The following is an 18,746-nucleotide window of genomic DNA, read 5'->3' as shown; positions in this document are numbered from 1 at the left end:
TATTCTGGAAGCCTGGGCATAGGCCCTGGGCTCTGGTCCAATAGGAGGGATGTAAAACTTACCTGTTCTTTGTGTCTAAGTAGCACAGGCTGGCGTCCACGCTCTCCAGCGACTGCTCAGAGCATTACATGGTTTGACCAAAAGGGACCTGGGGGGCAGGTAGCTGCTGAGATGGCAGCCTCTGACTTGGGTTTGTGAAGCTCACTCTCCCTGCGGAGGGAGAAGGGAGGTACCTAAAGGAGGGAAACAGTATGACAGTCTGTCACAGAGGACTGTCCTGAGGATGAATCCTGTTCTCTTCTCCATCTCACATTCCTCCTCCGCAGTTTCTTCCTACTAATACATTGTTACTGTTGTTTTCCTTCTTAGATGTACAGGTCTGGAAAGAATTTTTAGCTGTATCAGCTCAGTTTCTCACGGCACCTTGGGGTTAAGGACTCAAAAACCCGAGGGCCAGTGCTGCTTTTGTTCTCAGTACACAGGCAAGATTCATAGTCCCTCTCTTACTCCCAGTCCGATCACAAGTGTAAGCAAAACTTGCAGATGACAGACTTAGACCTAAGCAAGCAGGCCCTGGTCTTGAGTAGAAACTCCCGGCCAGTATCTGAATATTACTATTTTGCTTTCTTCTCTTTTTTAAATCCCTGCCCCAGTTTCTGTTTCTTTGTCCTAGACGTTCAGCACGGGCCTTTTATTTTATCTCCACATCCTTGCTCTAAGAGTTCTCTGATGATTTTGGCAACTTCGTGGTTGGACAGGGTTTTGGAAAAGGCTCAGCGGACACGAGGGCCGCCTTCTGCAGCAGCATTCCCGTTTGTGTCTGTCAGAGAAGACTGCCTCCCTCTTTGACGTGGAACAAGACTTGTTTGAATGCTACTTGCACCTCTTGAGCCGTATAGAGGTCTAACCTTCCCAAGGAGAAGAGCGTACACCAGCTTTATCAGGCTTTCTTTAGAAAATCGCTTTTTGAAGCCAGGGGTTGAGTCAGGATGAGTCTCATGTGAACTTGAGGATTTGTTACCCTGTCCATGTGCTCTCCCAGCCTGCTCCCTTCTTTTACTTTTTACTGTTGTATTTACTCCTATTCATTCAGTGGAGTCTGCTGGCCTGATTGGCAGGAAGAAAACCATTCTAGCTTGCTCATATCTCAAGTCCCACTTGGCAAACGGCTCCTCACCGGGTCTTTTAAAACAAATTAGACCTCGCGAGTTTTAGGACCTTTGCCCACTGAGCGGTCTGCTCCTTCCTTGAGGGCTGTGGGTCTGTTTTCCTGAGCAGAACGCCTGGCCAGCACCTACCGCCCTGTCGTCTTGTCTTCACAGCCTGCAGGCAGTTTGGACTGGTCTCTTTTAGGATGCTCCTCTGCTGACTGACACAAAGCCACAAGCTCACTTTATGACAAGTGGTTCCACTAGCACTTTGATCCACAGTCTTTTCTGTAAACAAGACAGGATCACTGTTCTGGTTCCTTCAGCCTCCGTGTCATTACAAATCACCATTGGCCATGCTCCTCAGGCAGTACTGCGTGCTGAGCCTGTGAGCTCGGTGCTGAGAGAGGACATAGTCCCCATTCTTCAGGGTGGCGTCTCCTCTCCGTGCCTTGTGTTTTTGATTTGGAGATAGAGGAAAACCCCAGTTCACGCAGCAGTAAAGCACCGGAGTGCTGGTGATCCCCCTAAGTCCGCGGCTCTGTTTGCGCCTTTCCCTGGTGGACTTTCTAATCACGCTTGTTGGACACGGGGAAGAACTGCAGGGTCAGTGCCTTTTTCACTAAGGGGACTTTATCTCTTTCACTTGCAGGTTCCGTTACAGCTTATAGAAAGTGTTGAATGCCGAGATATATTTCAGCTTCATTTGACTTGCAAAGACTGCAAAGTTATCAGGTATGTGGCGTGTTTATGCAGCTGTTGAGTGTGGAAAAGACTTTTTAGAGAATAGATTCAGGGTTTGTTTACAGAAAAAGAGCTTTTGAGGATCAGCCTTGTGGGAATATTTTTCTGAGTAGTTAGTGTCTGAAATATTGTAGGTTACTTTGCTATTTGAAAGGTATTTTTAAATTTATTGAGGAATATTTTCAAATTTACAAAAAATGCAAAAATAAAAATAGTACAAAGAACACCTGTATTGTTAACATTTTACCCCATTTGCTCTATCATTTGCAGGGACTGTGTGTGTGTGTGTGTGTGTGTGTGTGTGTGAGAGAGAGAGAGAGAGAGAGAGAGAGAGAGAGAGAGAGAGATAGATTGATTCTTTTACTGAATAATTTGAAAGTAAGTTAATATAATCATGGCTCTTCATCTTGAAATACTTGCGCATGCTTTCCTAAAAATAGGGATATAAGATAATCACAGTATTGTTATCAACTTCACTATTTTACACTCACAATACTTTTATCCAATCTACAATCCATATTCTGAATTTGTTAGTTGGTGTAATAATGCCCTTTACAGCATTGCCCCTTCTCCACTGGCTCAGAACAGGATCCAGTCAAGGTCAGGCAGTACACATAGCTGGCATGATTCTATAGCCTTTAACCGGGATGTTTTTCCCCGCCTTTGTTTTTATGACATTCTTTTTCTTTATGACATTTCGAAGAACACTGTCTTTTAATAGACTGTTTCTTATTTTGTGTCTGTCCAGTGTTTCCTCATGATTAAATTGAGGTTGTACATTCTCAGCTGTTATACTATACCCGTGAGGTTGTGTTCTTTTCAGGGTATTGTATTACGTCTGGAGGCAAACAGTATCCATCTGTCCCTTATTGGTGATGTTAATTTTGATCACTCTATTAAAGTGTCACCATAATCTCTAAACTTCCTCCCTTGCAACTAATACTAGTCTACTGGAGGCACTTTAAGACTGCAGATTCTTGTTTCTCACCAAATTTCCCCAAAGATTTAACATCCATTAATGTTTTTACCTGATCTAATCTTGACTATGGTTGCAAAATGATGCCTGAAATACCTTTTTAAATTTAGTAGCTCTGCAAGTTTTAAATTCTCCAAGTTTTGACTTTATCTCTCTGACCTGTTCCGGAATGCCAGTAACATTGTGTGCTGGCATGCTGATGAGCCACGTTGATTGGGACAAGGGAGAGGTTTAATTGACCTTCTTGGTTTGAGGGTAAATATGTACAGTTGTCTTTTCACCACTGAGATTTGGCTTGCCTTCGATAGATACTGGCTATAACTCACAGTTTAAAGAGCTTGCTTATTAGTTACTTGATTTGAAACACTGCATCTGAAAAGGTCAAGTCTTTTTACACTATTTTAACCTCTTAGTTATACATTCTGAAAGTTGCAATTGATAATAAATTTTTAAAAATATATATATTTTATTGATTTTGTACAGAGAGGAAGGGAGAGAGATAGAGAGTCAGAAACATCGATGAGAGAGAGTCATCAATCAGCTGCCTCTTGCACACCCCCTACTGGGGATATGCCCGCAACCAAGGTACATGCCCTTGACCAGAATCGAACCCGGGACCTTTCAGTCCCCAAGCCGACGCTCTATCCATTGAGCCAAACCGGTCCCGGCTGATAATAAAATTTTGTTCCCTACACGGTAATAGCTGAAGACTGTAATGTAATATATCTTATTTTGGATATAAAGTTGCTGATTTATTCTAATTGCTAAATAGACAAATTTTGAAATTATTACCTAAGTAGCAAAAAGTATGGCTGTGATTTGAGCTCAGCCTAACATATCATAACAAAACAAAAGGACTTCTAAACCTATTTCTTGGGAGGGACAACGATAAAGCTTTGATAGAAGAAATAGAATGAAATTCCACTCATGGAAGAGAATGGCTGCCGTTTTACTTTAATAATAAGTTTCCCATATGTTCAGCTTTCTTCTTTCTGACATTTATACTATTGACTAAAATTTGTTGGCCCGTTTTTATTATAAATGATAAACATGTGAATGACCACTTCTAATGCTTTTTTTGACTAGTTATCATCTCATCATGAGTAGGCACTCTTAAAAATGTGGCTTTTCTTAGTTTTTATTGTGATCTGTCTTCTGATTACATCCTGTACTTGTTTCGCTTTACAAAGGTGTCAGTTTTCAACTTTTGAGCAATGTCAAGAGTGGCTTAAGAGACTGAACAATGCAATCCGACCACCTGCTAAAATAGAAGATCTCTTCTCATTTGCATACCATGCTTGGTGCATGGAGGTTTATGCCAGTGAAAAAGAGCAACACGGAGACCTGTGCAGACCAGGTAGGCCCTGCTAAAATATGCAAATAGCGGCTTTATGGACTGCTACTTGAGGTACCCTTAACATGAAACAGGACTCCTCAGCGGTCATATAGTCACTCAATGTACATTTTATGTAGCACTTAGCACGTGCCCATCATTCTTATAAGCTGAGTAGAACACATTTCCTGCCTTTCAGGGGAAGGAAAGAACAAGATTTGGCATCACAATCTACTGGGCTTAAAACCAACTGTACAGTAAGATTTGAGGGTGATACAGTAAGATTTGAGGGTGGTTTGGAAGCCTACTAGCATGGAGCCATGAGTATTGTATGCAGGTCGGAGAAGACCTCACGTCTGTGGTGGCTTTTGAGTAGGCTTTGAAGGTCGAGTGAGAGTTCATTGATTAGTTCATTGATTAGTTCATTGATTAGTTCATTGATTAGAGTTCATTGATTAGAGAATGATAGAGCAAGTAGCATGAACAAAGGTATAGGAGTGTGAGATTGGGCCATATAGTAGGGGAATGTAAAGACAGTATTTCACTATCTTTGAATTTTCGGGCCACAGGTCCCTGTTGTCACCCCTTTCACCCTGAGATGGTGAAACAGGTCCCTAGGCCAGGTGGCTTCCTTCGGGACCCAGAGACGCTGAGCCTGGACTGGAATGCAGACTTGCTGACTCCGCATTAAATCTCTGTTGCATTTACTGTCTTTCTCCCTCAGAAATGGCTTTGACTGAGCTCATGTTAATTCTCCATGGAGTTGTCAGTGAACCTGATGTTGCTATAAATACAACTTTTCTGGTCCAACATGAAGTCTTTAGTGTATCCTGTTTGGGAGCAAAATCTTGAATTCCTAATCAGTGAAGAGTTGAGTTTTCTTCCAATAAAGCTTACTCTTGGGATTTCTTTTTTCCTTTAAATCTCAGTTTTTAATCACAATCTTAATAATTCTGCCCGGCTCATTTTAAACATTTGAGGCTAGTCTAGCTATGTGCATTGTTTTTGTTTTTGGCTTATTCACTGGTTGAAGTTTTTGGTTTACATTCTTGTTAAAATAAAATATAATAACAAACATAAGCATCATCTTATTTTTAAAGACACTTTGATATGTATTTTTGTTTGGCCCTTATGATCTGCTCAGACAGGCAGGATAGGCTGGTATTTTTGTTTTCGGAGCTAACGATGAGACTCAGACAATGCCTGCTGTCAGATCCCACTGGTAGGTACTGACAGCACTAGAACGTAAACCCAGTTGTCAGCTATTGAGAACTGACTATGCGGGGTGCTGTGGATACAGATGGAGAACAGCCCCTGCCCTTGTTGAGCCTAAAGGAAAGCCTCAGGAATTTAAGCTTCCCACAAGTCTGGTCAAGGCCAGTGGAATCCAAAGTCAGCAGCAAGAGACCACACCGAACTTGGAGGTTATGAGAATGTGCTTCAAACTGTCACTCCACTCCCTTATCCGTTGCATCCCTCTTTTTCTTTTTCCTGCTTTACTGAGATACCGTTGCATTTTTTGTTTTGTTTCTTTGTTTCTGGTTCTTTTCATGTTTTTGTTAAAGTTTATACACAATGAAACGCACAAATCTGATGTGTACATTTGATTGAAGACTAACTCCAAAGGCATTCCCCTAGTTTGGGATTGGTGGCATTTAATTAACAAAGCCTGCTTGCTCCTTCCTGAAACTGACATTTCCTCATCTTTTTACACAATTTCTTATTCCCTTGATAATTTTATTCTTTTGGACTTGAGCCAACTCTTAGGATACTCCTAAGATATGCCAGGTCAGAGCTTGACTGTGGTCTTTTAATGGTGGATGGCTTTGTCCTGAGCTGGGATGTCTGGTCCTCAGGTCCTTTCTTTCTGATGTTATTTCGTGTTCTTTGACCACCAGGCCTTACGGATGTCCATGGTGTCCTCTGTCTTTCATGGACTTGTGATGGATAGAGGCATTTGGTGGGGAAAGTATTAGACTTAGGAATTAGAAAAGCTGATATAAATTCTGTACTATTTAATTCAAAAAAATAATACTGGGCAAGCCATTTATCCTCTCTGCTCTTTAGTTTCCTTTGTTCTTCGGACTGGGCCCACCTTCTTCCTGCCCAAGCTGTTCTGGGCATCCTGAGGATCAGAGGGTTATGCTGGAGCTCAGTTCAGTAAGTGTGTGTGTACCTCCTACGTGCCTTGCTTGTAAAAACATTTTGGGAATTAGGAATATACAAGGTGATGCTGTGCTGTTGTAACAAATTGGTTTGAACTTCTCTATAAGTAAAGGTTGTATTTTGTTTCCTCCCAGTATGTACAGTCCACATGGAAGTTACAACCATTAACTTGCAGGGCCTGTTTATATTCTTGATGGTCACTGTTCCATGCAATCTGTAGACAGATGGCTCCCCAATTCAGATAGCTTTTTTCCTATTTGGAAGTCTATATCATTTTCCAAAATAATAGATTCAGCTGGTTTTTCCTGCATTTCTGAGCCTGGTCTTTTTATAGCTTTCCTTCAGGAGACATGTAATACCTACTTTAGTTTAAGCTCAAGAAAAGCAATTTTAAATGGGAAGTGGTTTTATAGAATTGTTCTTCATTCCAGTAATTGCTATTTCCTATTTTTGAAGCTCCTCTCCCAGGGAGAGCAAAGCTTTATACTTTGATCATCAAAGCAGTCTTGTGCTTCTTTTGTGCTTCTATTATTGTAGTTTCTCCTGCTTAATGATTTTTTTTTTTTTTTAATAAAATTACTGCCTTAGGACTCTGAGTTTTAAAGGAAGAAAGTTATTTCAGATTTAATGACTTTTATATTAGGTTCATTAATGTCTGTTTCTCACTGTCTTCAGGAAGAGAAAGCCAAATGCAGCAGGGCATGTGTAGACGGGTTACATATGTTTGGGTGGCTGTTTTTACAACGCTGAGCCCCTCACTTGGTGCTGTGGTGTTTCTGAGACTCCTGGGTACTGACGGTTACAGTTCTGTTTTCTTTTATCTGTAATTCTGTAATCTATGAGGCTCTAAAAATTGAATGATTTTTCTTATTTTATTTGGTGGCTTGGACTGATCTGAAACTATTTACTTTATCTCAGTATGAATGCTCTATGCATTTCATTGTAGAAATACTAATGTTTGATTAAGTAGATCCTGTTTAGAGTGTTGATGCTCAAGTACTGAGTCACACTGGCCCAGCCTGGCCCAAAGGGTTTCTGATGAGTTGTAGATCTGTGTTACTATTTTTAGTGAACTGTTGATGTTATTCTTATGTATACCGTCTCTGAGTGTGGAAGTGGGTAAGCAGTCAGAATAATGGTAAGAACATGGGTTTTGGGACCAGACTGACCTGCCATAATAACCTCTCTCAAGTTTCTGTTTTGTCTTCTGTAAAATGAACTGATGATAACTATCCTCAAACTTAATAGTAGTGATTAGGTCACGTACCACACTTTTTGATTAAAATTAATGTCTTTATTCCTCAGTTCAGTCTTATCCTGACAGGTTTTTTTTTTAAAACACTAAAACCAATATCTGCTGTTTTATTTATACAGTGTCAATCCCCTATGGCGAAGGGTAGCTACACTTCTATTCTGCCTATTTTGCAAAGTGGTATTCATTTCCTTTTCCTGCTGTCTTTGGTTTCTAGGGGAACACGTAACATCGAGGTTTAAAAATGAAGTGGAGCGGATGGGTTTTGATATGATCAATGCCTGGAGGATTTCCAACATCAATGAGAAGTACAAGTGAGTTGTATGGGTCCCTGTGGACTGTTTCACAGCCATTGCCTTTGCAAAACCCCATTTCTCATGTGGCAGAACATTTGAACTTAGACTTTTTCTTTCAAATGACATTTACTTATTAAATCAAAATGCGTGATTTTCAGAGTTCTTCTTTAGTTTTCTGCTCCCATTGCTATTACTGAAGTGGAAAGTGATTCTTAATAGGATTCTGGAACCTTCCTTTCCACCCTCCCTAGGTCTCTGTGCTTCTTGGCACAGGCATATCTAGATAACAGTGCTTATGAGTAGGCTGTTCTCATCACCACTTGACATCACATTAGAGATCGGATCAGTGATCTCATATGCAGAGATAAAACACTTAGGAGTAGTCTTGATGACTAATTTTACTCCACATTCTATGAGATAGACATAAGTATTCTGTTACTTAATATATGTATCGATCTAAAACTAACTTCACAGCTGTGATAACATTTAACCACTAAGTATTAATGTTACTATTATTAAATATTCTCATTGCCTGTTTCCTTAAAAGATATACATACTTTGGCGGGAGAGGTCAGTTCACTTATGTGATATTTTTTAGCTAAATTTCTCTAAAACAAAAGAGAACTGTCTAGGATATTTAAATTAATATATCATTCTCTTTAAGTTTTCCTATAGTTATACTGTTGTCCCTTGAGCTGCCTCAAATTATGATAGTAGTTTTCCTGGAATGTTTGTGGCTAGCCATCAGAGCATTTCATTTTTGTTTTTTTAAATATATTTTATTGATTTTTTTACAGAGAGGAAGGGAGAGAGAGAGAGTCAGAAACATCAATGAGAGAGATACATGGATCAGCTGCCTCCTGCACACCCCCCACCAGGAATGTGCCCACAACCAAGATACATGCCCTTGACCAGAATCGAACCCAGAACCTTTCAGTCCACAAGCCAACGCTCTATCCACTGAGCCAAACCGGTTTCGGCTAGCGTTTCATTTTTTTATAGGGAAAACTATAGCTAATTACTGTACATAGCTCTTAACATGGACCATGGCCAAGAAATTAAGAACCTGGGGTGCTGTGAAGAATTGGGAGCTACAGATCTGTCATACTTAGTACATGTCAGGGATAAATCAAAGGAGAGACGAAGTGAACACGAGAGGAGGGGCTTCAGAGCCTGCGGCAGCTACAGGCTTCTCTCTTCTGGGACTCACCTTTCCTCTGGGAAACCGCTGCTTGTGCAGGAGCCCTAGGACTTGCTGACGCGCTGGCTGCGAGGGGTGTGATACAGTATGTGCATAGGTCAGGGACATAATGACCAGAAAACAGAGGGAAATAAAAAGACCTGCGAATTAAGCAAACCTTATTGAAAATTGAGTTAAAAAGCCATTGGTTTTCAAAAATTCCTATTTTTATATGGGTTTTAAAAGTTACTTCTTATCTGTGAGTCTATTTCACCTCAAAACTAGTCTTCAGGAAATTAAAAGGGTTTTCCTACTATAAAAATACACTTTTAAACTTAAAGGAGATAAAATGAATAATAATCATTAACTATGTGTACCAGGTTATTTTTAGGCGTTTGTGGGTAGCTGCCAGGAAGTTTATAGAGCTACTCCTGGTCATAGACGTTCTCCTGGTTCAGTGGCTTTTACATTCGTAACACGTAATCTTGTGGAAACTGAGAACAGGAGAGACTTAGTGCAGAATGTTCAGAACCCCCCAGTTCCTAAGCCACTTGGTGTTTTTTTCTGCCTTTTTCTTGGTGGTGCAGGTGTAGATGTAGGTGTAGTAGTAGGATAGTAGTAATATGTGTATTTTAGGATTTGGATGAAAGGTCTTAATTACACTCACTGTTGAAAAAGGCATTTGGGTTACCCATGGAGAGATGGCAGATTTCCTGTAAAAACCTCTCAGATATTCTACTTCCTAAGGCACCAGCTTGCCTAGCATGCAGCTGCAAGCATCTTCATGAATGAAAACAATGTTTCCCCCTCTGAGTGTAGTTTGTTATGAAGTGTATTTTATAGAAATTATCATTCATAGCTTGTTCTCATTACTGACTTGGCTAAATGGGACTACGATTATATATGCAAATAGACTAACCTGTGGTACTATTTGTACGTACCCTTTGCTTCATTTGTTACCTTTAATTAGGACATCCTGTTTGGTTCATATCAAAGAATCCATTAACAATCCTATGATGTTTCTGGAAACTTGAAACTGTGGGCTCTTGGCATTTTTTATGTTTCACTTTGACAGAAGGCTGGAAGGCTGAGGCAACGCAGACTTCGCTCTGTAGTGGGCTGGGCGCTGTGTGTTAGAAATGGCCTGGGTATCTCTTACAGCGGAGAGTTACAGGGGAGTGACTGCCTCTCAACTCCCCTTGTTTCCGTGGATAGTTAGACTGCAGGTTCCCAAAAGGCAGCACCAAGGGAACAACACACACTGTGAATATATATAGTGCGTATATATGCAAACACTGAGGCAGCCCATTCTGCCGAGCAGGCCAAGCCTCAAGCAGTGCTCCTCACTGCCTTTACCTGACTCTGGGGTAGCTTGATCAACATCCTGCTGCTGCCTCACCTGCTGTCTCTCCCCCCTCTCCTTGCCCGTCAGGCTGTGCGGCAGCTATCCACAGGAGCTCATCGTGCCCGCCTGGGTCACGGACAAAGAGCTGGAGAGTGTGGCAGGCTTCAGGTCCTGGAAGCGCATCCCTGCCGTCATCTACAGGTGAGCAAGCCTGGCTGCTGAGGCCGCGCACCTGGGGGGGGGGAGGGGAGGCGAGGGGGGCCTTCAGGAAACTTCCCAGGTGACTCTGCTTCCTTATGCAGGACTTATCCTGGAAGGCAGAGATTGCTCTCACAGGAAGAGGGTGCGAAGGGCACGCCCTCTGCAGTGCAATCCCCAGCTCCCCTCTTTATTCATTGAATGATCTAGAAAATTCTGGTCATTTAGAAGTTTGCCTGATACCAGTTTAGGGATAGTTTAAGCATTTCATTGTTTAGTTTGTATATTTTTTATGGTTCTGTTTGTGAAAATGATAGAAATGCTCCTCAGTGATTTCTAGCCTTAGTGTGTTAGTTCTTTCATGCATCGAAAGCACTTTACAGGACTGCGGAAAACGGCCGCCGCAGTAGCTCACATTGCAGTCTCAATACTATAAAGCCACAGCCGTTAATGGGTGAAGAGTGCCCTCTACCGTTCCTCCTGGGCACTTCTGGGCAGCACTGCAGATAGAGGGTTCGGGAAAGGTCCCGCCAAGTCTCTTGCTAGAGGTTTGGCATCCCGCAGCTCATTGGTTACCCAGCACCTGTTGTCCTATGCTAGGAGGCGTTTTAAGAATCAGGGAGGTGTGTTTTTCAGTTTGGCTTCATGCAGGTGAGCCAGTTGAGTGTGTTGGTAATACACAACTACTTGTCTCCCAATGAGGGAGGATTTAAAAACTACAAGCAAACTGGTGGCTCCAGTGAAATTTGATTATTACCAAATTCAATGCATTGTTTTTGAGCTTTAGGATTAAAAACAAAAACCTTTTCTCACATCATTCGTTGAAGAAGACAAATGGATTCAAAAGTATGTGTTGCTTAAATCCATATTTGCTATACATAATGTGTTAATGTGTGTATGCATATATGTGTTTAGAAACAATTTTTTAAAATACATTTTTAAATTGATTTCAGAGAGGAAGGGAGAGATGGAGAGAGAAAGCATTGATTGGCTGCCTCCTGCATCCATTCCCCCCCCCATGCCCTTGACCAGAATTGAACCTGGGACCCTTCAGTCCACAGGCCAACGCTCTATCCACTGAGCCAAACCAGCAAGGGCTAGAGACAAGTTTAATGCACCATCAATTTTTCAGGTGCAGAGATAAGAAGGAGAGAACAATGCTTCATTACTGATTAGGAGAATCAGTGTAGTATCTGTAGATTATTTTTAACCCTATTTTCCAAAAATAAATGTAAAGATACAGATATTTGCTTTATGCATATTCATTTGTTTTCTCTAAGAAGGTACATTTATTATTTTGTTGGTAACTCTACAAAGATCTCTAAAATGGTATGATAATTGAGAAAGGTCTAGGTAGGTTTGTTGGTTTTGTTGTGATATAAGATTTCTGCCCCAAGAGGACTTGAAGCTAATGCATCTTTTCCCCATAGTTCGGCAGTTCTTTAAGGCGTTTAAAACCACTCACTTTTGGCATGAGCACAGAGCACCTGAATGGCGCCTTTGGCTGGTACAGTTGTCGTCTTGTTCCCTGCACAGGCACCAGAGCAATGGAGCCGTCATTGCCCGTTGTGGGCAGCCGGAGGTCAGCTGGTGGGGCTGGCGAAATGCTGATGACGAGCACCTGGTGCAGTCAGTAGCCAAAGCTTGTGCCTCCAACTCCCGATCGAGCGGCAGCAAGCTGACAGCGAGGAGCGGAGCTCGGGACTTCCCCAACGCAGACCTTTCCGACGCGGAGTTCGGTAAGGTGCTCCTGGGCCCCGGCAGCCATTTCCATAGCACCCGAGGACCTTTCCTTATAACACAGAATTGGTTTCATAGGAGAGAGCAAAGCTCCCATTGATGGGATTGGTTTGAGGACTCCTGGGTCTGGGCAATAAAGGAGAAGACCCCTATTTCAAACTTGGTTTACGAGGACTAAAGTGGCGTGTTTGTTTGTTTTTTGGGGGTCTTTCTTGTCATAGTAACAAGAATGGGACACATACGTGGTAGGGAACCTGCAGTTTCTCCAGGCCATGAAAGGACTACCATTGCAGAAACAAGGTCTAGGAGCTTATAAGCAAAACAGATAACAAAGAGAAGTGTATGTGCCAAGAGTTCTAGCTGGGGCTTTAACTTAATTCTAGTCTATTTTTATGTACTATACTATGTGTCTGGAGTTCTTATTTGCACAATTCTGGAGGGGACAGGTTCATTTATTTTTCCTCCCCACTCCCGATGTTCCTAGATTCTTCTCTGTCACATGCCTCCGGAGCAGAGAGCCTAGCCATCCAGCCGCAGAAGCTTCTGATCTTGGATGCGCGTTCCTATGCTGCGGCGGTTGCAAACAGAGCTAAGGGAGGAGGCTGTGAGTGCCCAGGTGAGACGGACGGTGCTTTGTCCCCAGCACTCTCTCCCGAGCCAGTCTGGGCCCCGCTGGGTCTTCCTTCCTTATGAAATGAAAGGCAGCCATGCTCCCCGGGCCATCTTGAGAGAGGCAGGGCTCTGGATTCTTACCACTCTGCTCTTCATGGGCGAAGAGGAAGAAGAGGTACAGTGAAACCAAACAGTCCTCCTTCCTGTGCCAGCCTGTAGGTGATCAGGAAAACCAGTCCTCTCCCGCGATAAGGTCTGTTCTTATTGGGAAGCAGCGGCTTCAGTTGCTCAGTTTCTCAGCCGTCTAGGAGCTTTGTGTTGCCTTTGACAAGTGGGCATGCTCATCACTTGTCTTACAGAAACTCCTCACATGGCTTCCGCTTAGAAAACCTGGCGTGGCAATGGAAGCAGTAAATACAGAACTAGCAAAGTGCTTCTCCGAACCTCTGACATGCCGCTGTTTGAATGCCGCTTTCCAGAGGAGGAACCCTTGGGTGCCACTTGTGTGCGATGGAGGAAGTTGAGGCACCAAACTCCTTATTCAGATGGGATCTAAGCTGAAAATTACCAGCAGTGGTGCCAAGGTGAAATGTGAATGCAGAAATGCATTGTTCTGCCAGATTTATTCAGAGATTCCAGAGCCACAAGTTAGCGGAGGCCCAAGCAGTAAACCTGGGGTGAGATGGGAGTATATAGGTCTTTTTATTTTCATTATTAATGTTTCTAAGTAACAGCTTCTATTGTATGTCAGCATCTTCACAAATCTAACCTTCCTTTTTGCAAAAACAGGTACAATTTCAAGCACTGTTTTCCACTCATTATAAAGGGCTGAGCTAACACAGGCTCACAGCACTGCAGTGCCATTAGAGCTGCAGTGGGTTGTTTATTGCTGTTTTGCTTCTCTTAAATTTGGCCGCGTGGGCGTTAAATTTAACGTATTTGTATTCTGCTTACTGTTTTTCTCCCCAGAGTATTACCCCAACTGTGAAGTTGTGTTTATGGGGATGGCAAATATTCACTCCATTCGGCGGAGCTTCCAGTCGCTGCGGCTGCTGTGCACACAGATGCCGGACCCGGGAAAGTAAGACCTGGCCGTGGCTCTGATTTTGCATCCCCCCCCCACCCCCCCCTTAGGGAGCTCAGAGGCTCCTTCTATGTCCTGATAAACTTCAGTTTTACTGTCCGTCTCTGGGGTATTCTTCAGTGTTAGGAGAATATAAATGAGGCTCTGGGATTAAAATGTAGCTTTTTGGAAGGTTTAACATGTGCAGCACATAACAGACGGAGGCCCTCAGAAGGCAAGTATTGCTTGCTTGTTTTTTTTTTTCCCCCTGAAAATTCTTCCTTTTCTACATTTGCTTTTGGCCAAAAGAAATTTAATTTTTTGGTTTCTGACATCCTGTAGTGACACTTAACCTGCTATGAACTGGGATGTTTTACCATGAAGAATCAGAGTTTATTCATTGTGTTCTAAAAAGGGTTAAACTTTTTAAAACTTGCTATTAGGTCAGTTCTTTTTACATAAGCTTCTGATTTCTAAACTACCCTCTCTCATTTACTAAGGACATTACCATGATTTTATTGATTATTAAAAATGAATGGCTGGCATTTACAGTGAGGAAGTGAAATAACATCCCCTCCTCCCAAGGGAATGTTTGAACACAAGATACATTAGGAGAGTGCCATGTGAAACAATATGGACAGGTAAATATTTAAAAGCCCCTGCTTTGCATTTCGGGCAGCCAGAATGGTGCCAAAGAAGAGAGGATTTTCTCTTTTCTGGTGTTTGGGCTGGAGCCCGGAGCTGTTTCTTCTAATAGGGTTCTATTTAGCAGCCTCACGATCACATCAAGTTTTGCAGCCTTCTTTTCTGACTTATTAAATCAAACGGCTGCCTGCAGCTCTTGTGTTAAGTCCTGGTAGCGGATGATTAAATCCATCGCAGTGCCTTAGGTGAAGCGCTTGTCCTCGGGGAACAGCCTGACGGGAGAAAGGAGCTTGGTGTTCCGCTTTGGGTTAGCAGCTTGCACGTGCTGTGCAGTTCAGAACCCGCCGGCAGCGCTCCTTCCTTAGAGGGGGCATGGAAAGGGGCGCTTGGGGGATCTCCACTGTGTGACTTCGGCCGAATCTGTGGGTATCCGTTTTCCTATCCATAAAATGAAAGGGAGAGAATCAGCACTCCCTCATCTCTAATCTTCCATGTATTAAAATTAGAAAGCTATTTTCTGTCTTCACCGGGGGCTGTTTTTATTGAATTTTAGATTGTGAGGAAGAGAGAGACACACATTGATATGAGAGAGGAGCATCAGTAGGTTGCCTCCCATATGCACCCCGGCTGGGAATGGAACATGCACCGGATATGTGCCCGGACTAGGAAAGGGATGCACGGCCCGCGGGGTGTACATTGGTGCCCCACTAGCTGAGCTGCCAGGCCAGGCAAGCCAGTGTTTAAACTCGGAGTACAGAGCGTGTAATTGGCACTAGGTTGGTCCACATGAATGTCTGAGTAAGAAGGGGGTTTTTAAAGAAGGTAATGCTGCCTGGCCGGTGTTGTTCAGTGGTTGAGCATTGACCTATGAACCAGGAGGTCACGGCTCGATTTCCAGTCAGGGAACAGGCTTGGGCTCGATGCACTGAATGAGGCATGCAAGAGGCAGCCAGTCAGTGATTCTCTCTCCTCATAGATGTTCCTCTTTCCCTTCCTCTCCCTTTCTGAAATCAATGAAGTACAGAAGGTAATGCTTTCTCTTCTTTTATTTTATTTTTCACTTATAGTTTTTACACTCAATATTTTATATGTATTTCAGGTGTGCAGCCTGGTGGTTAGAATATTTTACAGAATATTCCCCCAACTTTTCTAGTACCCACCCGGCACCATACATAGTTATTACAATATTGTTAACTATATTCCCTGACTTTACATCCATGTGACTAGTATGTTGCAACTGCCAATTTGTACTTTTTTTTCTTTTTTTCCTTCTAATTTTACAGAGAGGAAGGCAGAGGTATAGAGAGTTAGAAACATCGACCAGCTGCCTCCTGCACACCCCCCACTGGGGATGTGCCCGCAACCAAGATACATGCCCTTGATCGTAATCGAACCCGGGACCCTTTAGTCCGCAAGCCGACGCTCCATCCACTGAGCCAAACCGCCTAGGGCCGATTTGTATTTCTTAATCCCGTCACTTTTTTCACTCAGTCCTTCAACCCCCCTTCCAGCTCTGTCTTTTCAGCAAGTTGTAATGCTGTGCTGACGCCTCCCTTGAGGAAAAGGAAGCGATGGCAGTGGGGGACCAGCTGTAAGCAGCCTCCGGCCCTGGTGGCTGTGGAAGGCGAGGGCGCAGTATCCTCCTATTTGGTTTAGAATAAAACAAGCGAGTGTGGCGTCTGTAGCGCCTCCGTGGGTGGCACATGTAGTGCCGCTTCTGTTAGGCATGGACGGCACCAGCTGGTGAGTGAGGATAGTTCAGTCAGGTTCAGGGAACCTTACACGCGTTCCCGTTCCCCTTCACTGTCTCCCAGGGGCCAGGAAATAACTGAGTATTTTCTCTCCTGGGCCTTATCTTAGTTTCTTCCAAGACTGTGTGAGGAATGAGAAGAAACAATTTATCCGTTAGCAAAAAATGTTTCTGGGCACCTATTAGATAGAATGTTTTGAGATTGAGTTTTGCTTTTTTGTTTGTTAATTTATTTACCCATGATTTTCAGCTCTGCCTGAGATACGGTGTCCACTCTCCGAGGATCTAGAGTCTGATTGGTAGACCAAGCTAATCCGTGTGAAACCAAAGCTTATGCACACACTACGTTCTGTTGTCATGTACCTCCCTTTCTTGGATTGTTCCAGAAATTCACACTCATTCCCGGGTGTGTTTTACGTCTGAGAAGTGGCTGCATTTTCTTCCAGAGAAGATTCCAGAACTATATGTTTTGTTTTGTTTTAAACTGGGTATATACCTATCACAGACTGAAAAGTATTAATATTAATTTCCTGGGAAATTAGCCATATGACTTTTGAAACAAAAGGTGGTCCTGTGGATGGCTGTCCTATTCCTAAGGCTCTCCTCTATTGCAGCGGCCGCCAGCCATGGTCCCTGAGGCCCGTAAGGTCGGCGACCGCTGCTCTATTGCATAGTAGGGTTCGGGCATCCCTTTGTACATGTTTTATGAAGACACAGACAGGTTTCCTGTTTGCTTTGGCAATGTTTATTTGAAGGGCAATCTTTGGGAATTGCTGTTTAATTTGATGGTTATTTGGCATGACACAGTGAAGTAATGAGAAGAGTCGGTTTTCCCTTATCCCCTTCTGTTTTTGTTTTTATAGTTGGCTCTCAGCTCTTGAAAGCACAAAGTGGCTCCATCACCTGTCTGTGCTTTTGAAGTCGGCGCTTCTGGTAGTGCATGCTGTGGATCGAGATCAGCGGCCAGTGCTGGTGCACTGCTCAGATGGCTGGGACCGCACCCCCCAGATCGTGGCATTGGCTAAGCTCTTGCTGGACCCTTACTACCGAACCATAGAGGTGGGTGCACCAGGGCGTAGGCCGTGGTACTGCAGGGTGAGTGGGGGACACATTAGAGCAGGGGTCCTCAAACTTTTTAAAGTGGGGGCCAGATCACGGTCCCTCAGAGAGCTGGAGGGCCGGACTATATGAACTACTAATTCCTACTGTAACACCTCGGCTGCGCTCACTGCCCAAAAAACCTGGTGGGCAGGATCAGACTCCCCTGGGGGCTGCATGTGGCCCGCGGGCCGTAGTTTGAAGACCGCTGCATTAGAGGGTTAATGATCAGTTTTGGCTGAGTGGTTAGGTCTAATGAAAGTGAAATTGTCTTGTTTGATGTCAATTTACCTTGAGCTAAATTGTGGTGGTGCCTACCACAGGTCTTGCCTCTTCATTGTGCAGATTTAGATAACAAAGTATTGAGAATGTCATATTTTCCTTTGTAGTCTGTCTACTTTGAAAAGTTTTCCCTACCCCAAGAAAATGGGGCTTCTGTAGAAGAATCTTGGTATACTTATTGTGGTCATAAGTATTACCACAGTATTCTGTGAAGAAAGAGCTCTACTCTGAAATAACTTCCTGTTGGGTTCTGTAAGAAAAACCATAACTGTGCCCTAACATTTGTAAATGTAAACCAGAGGTTAGGAAAGATTTTACAAACATCACTTTCTTTGTAGGTATGACACAAAAGACACTAAAAAGGAAAAAAAAATTAGGGGAAAATAATGACTTTTTATTTTTTTAAATATATTTTTCTTTATTTCAGAGAGGTGGAGGGGAGGGGGGAGAGAAACATCAGTGATGAGAATCATTGATTGGCTGCCTCCTACATGTCCCTACTGGGGATCAATTCCTCAACCTGGGCATGTGCCCTTGACCAGAATCAAACCCAGGACCCTTCAGTCTGCAGACTGATGCTCTATCCACTGAGCCAAACCAGTTAGGGCAAAAATAGTTACTTTTATATAGTGAATGAAGGCTAAAAATATACATTAACTCAAGAAAGGCTTAGTACCCTTTTGATGACTATGGAACAAAGTTGATGGAATGGGGAAATTGGCTTAAACCAGGGGTCCTCAAACTTTTTAAAGTGGGGGCCAGATCACGGTCCCTCAGAGAGCTGGAGGGCCGGACTATATGAACTACTAATTCCTACTGTAACACCTTGGCTGCGCTCACTGCCCAAAAAACCTGGCGGGCAGGATCAGACTCCCCTGGGGGCTGCATGTGGCCCGCGGGCCGTAGTTTGAAGACCCC

The 18,746-nt window shown here is 43.2% G+C and overlaps 1 protein-coding gene across 10 annotated transcripts in view; it reads left to right on the top strand.

Annotated features, from left to right (window-relative positions):
- Positions 1-18,746, top strand: part of MTMR3 (myotubularin related protein 3) — a 72,624-nt gene that overhangs the window by 41,643 nt on the left and 12,235 nt on the right. For 9 of the 10 annotated variants that reach the window (XM_084867501.1, XM_084867507.1, XM_084867499.1 and 6 more), the window contains exons 6-13: positions 1,801-1,883; positions 4,059-4,225; positions 7,837-7,933; positions 10,528-10,641; positions 12,175-12,377; positions 12,863-12,994; positions 13,960-14,071; positions 17,312-17,507. In XM_084867501.1, the coding sequence (XP_084723627.1) occupies positions 1,801-1,883; positions 4,059-4,225; positions 7,837-7,933; positions 10,528-10,641; positions 12,175-12,377; positions 12,863-12,994; positions 13,960-14,071; positions 17,312-17,507 (1,104 nt within the window). The remainder of the gene's footprint in view (positions 1-1,800; positions 1,884-4,058; positions 4,226-7,836; positions 7,934-10,527; positions 10,642-12,174; positions 12,378-12,862; positions 12,995-13,959; positions 14,072-17,311; positions 17,508-18,746) is intronic. The other variant, XM_084867500.1, reaches the window with a different exon arrangement.

Source organism: Pipistrellus hanaki (assembly GCF_964339955.1).
Source record: "Pipistrellus hanaki genome assembly, chromosome: 19".
NCBI classification, from domain to species: Eukaryota; Metazoa; Chordata; class Mammalia; order Chiroptera; family Vespertilionidae; genus Pipistrellus; species Pipistrellus hanaki.
This window is presented reverse-complemented; position numbering and strand designations above follow the sequence as displayed.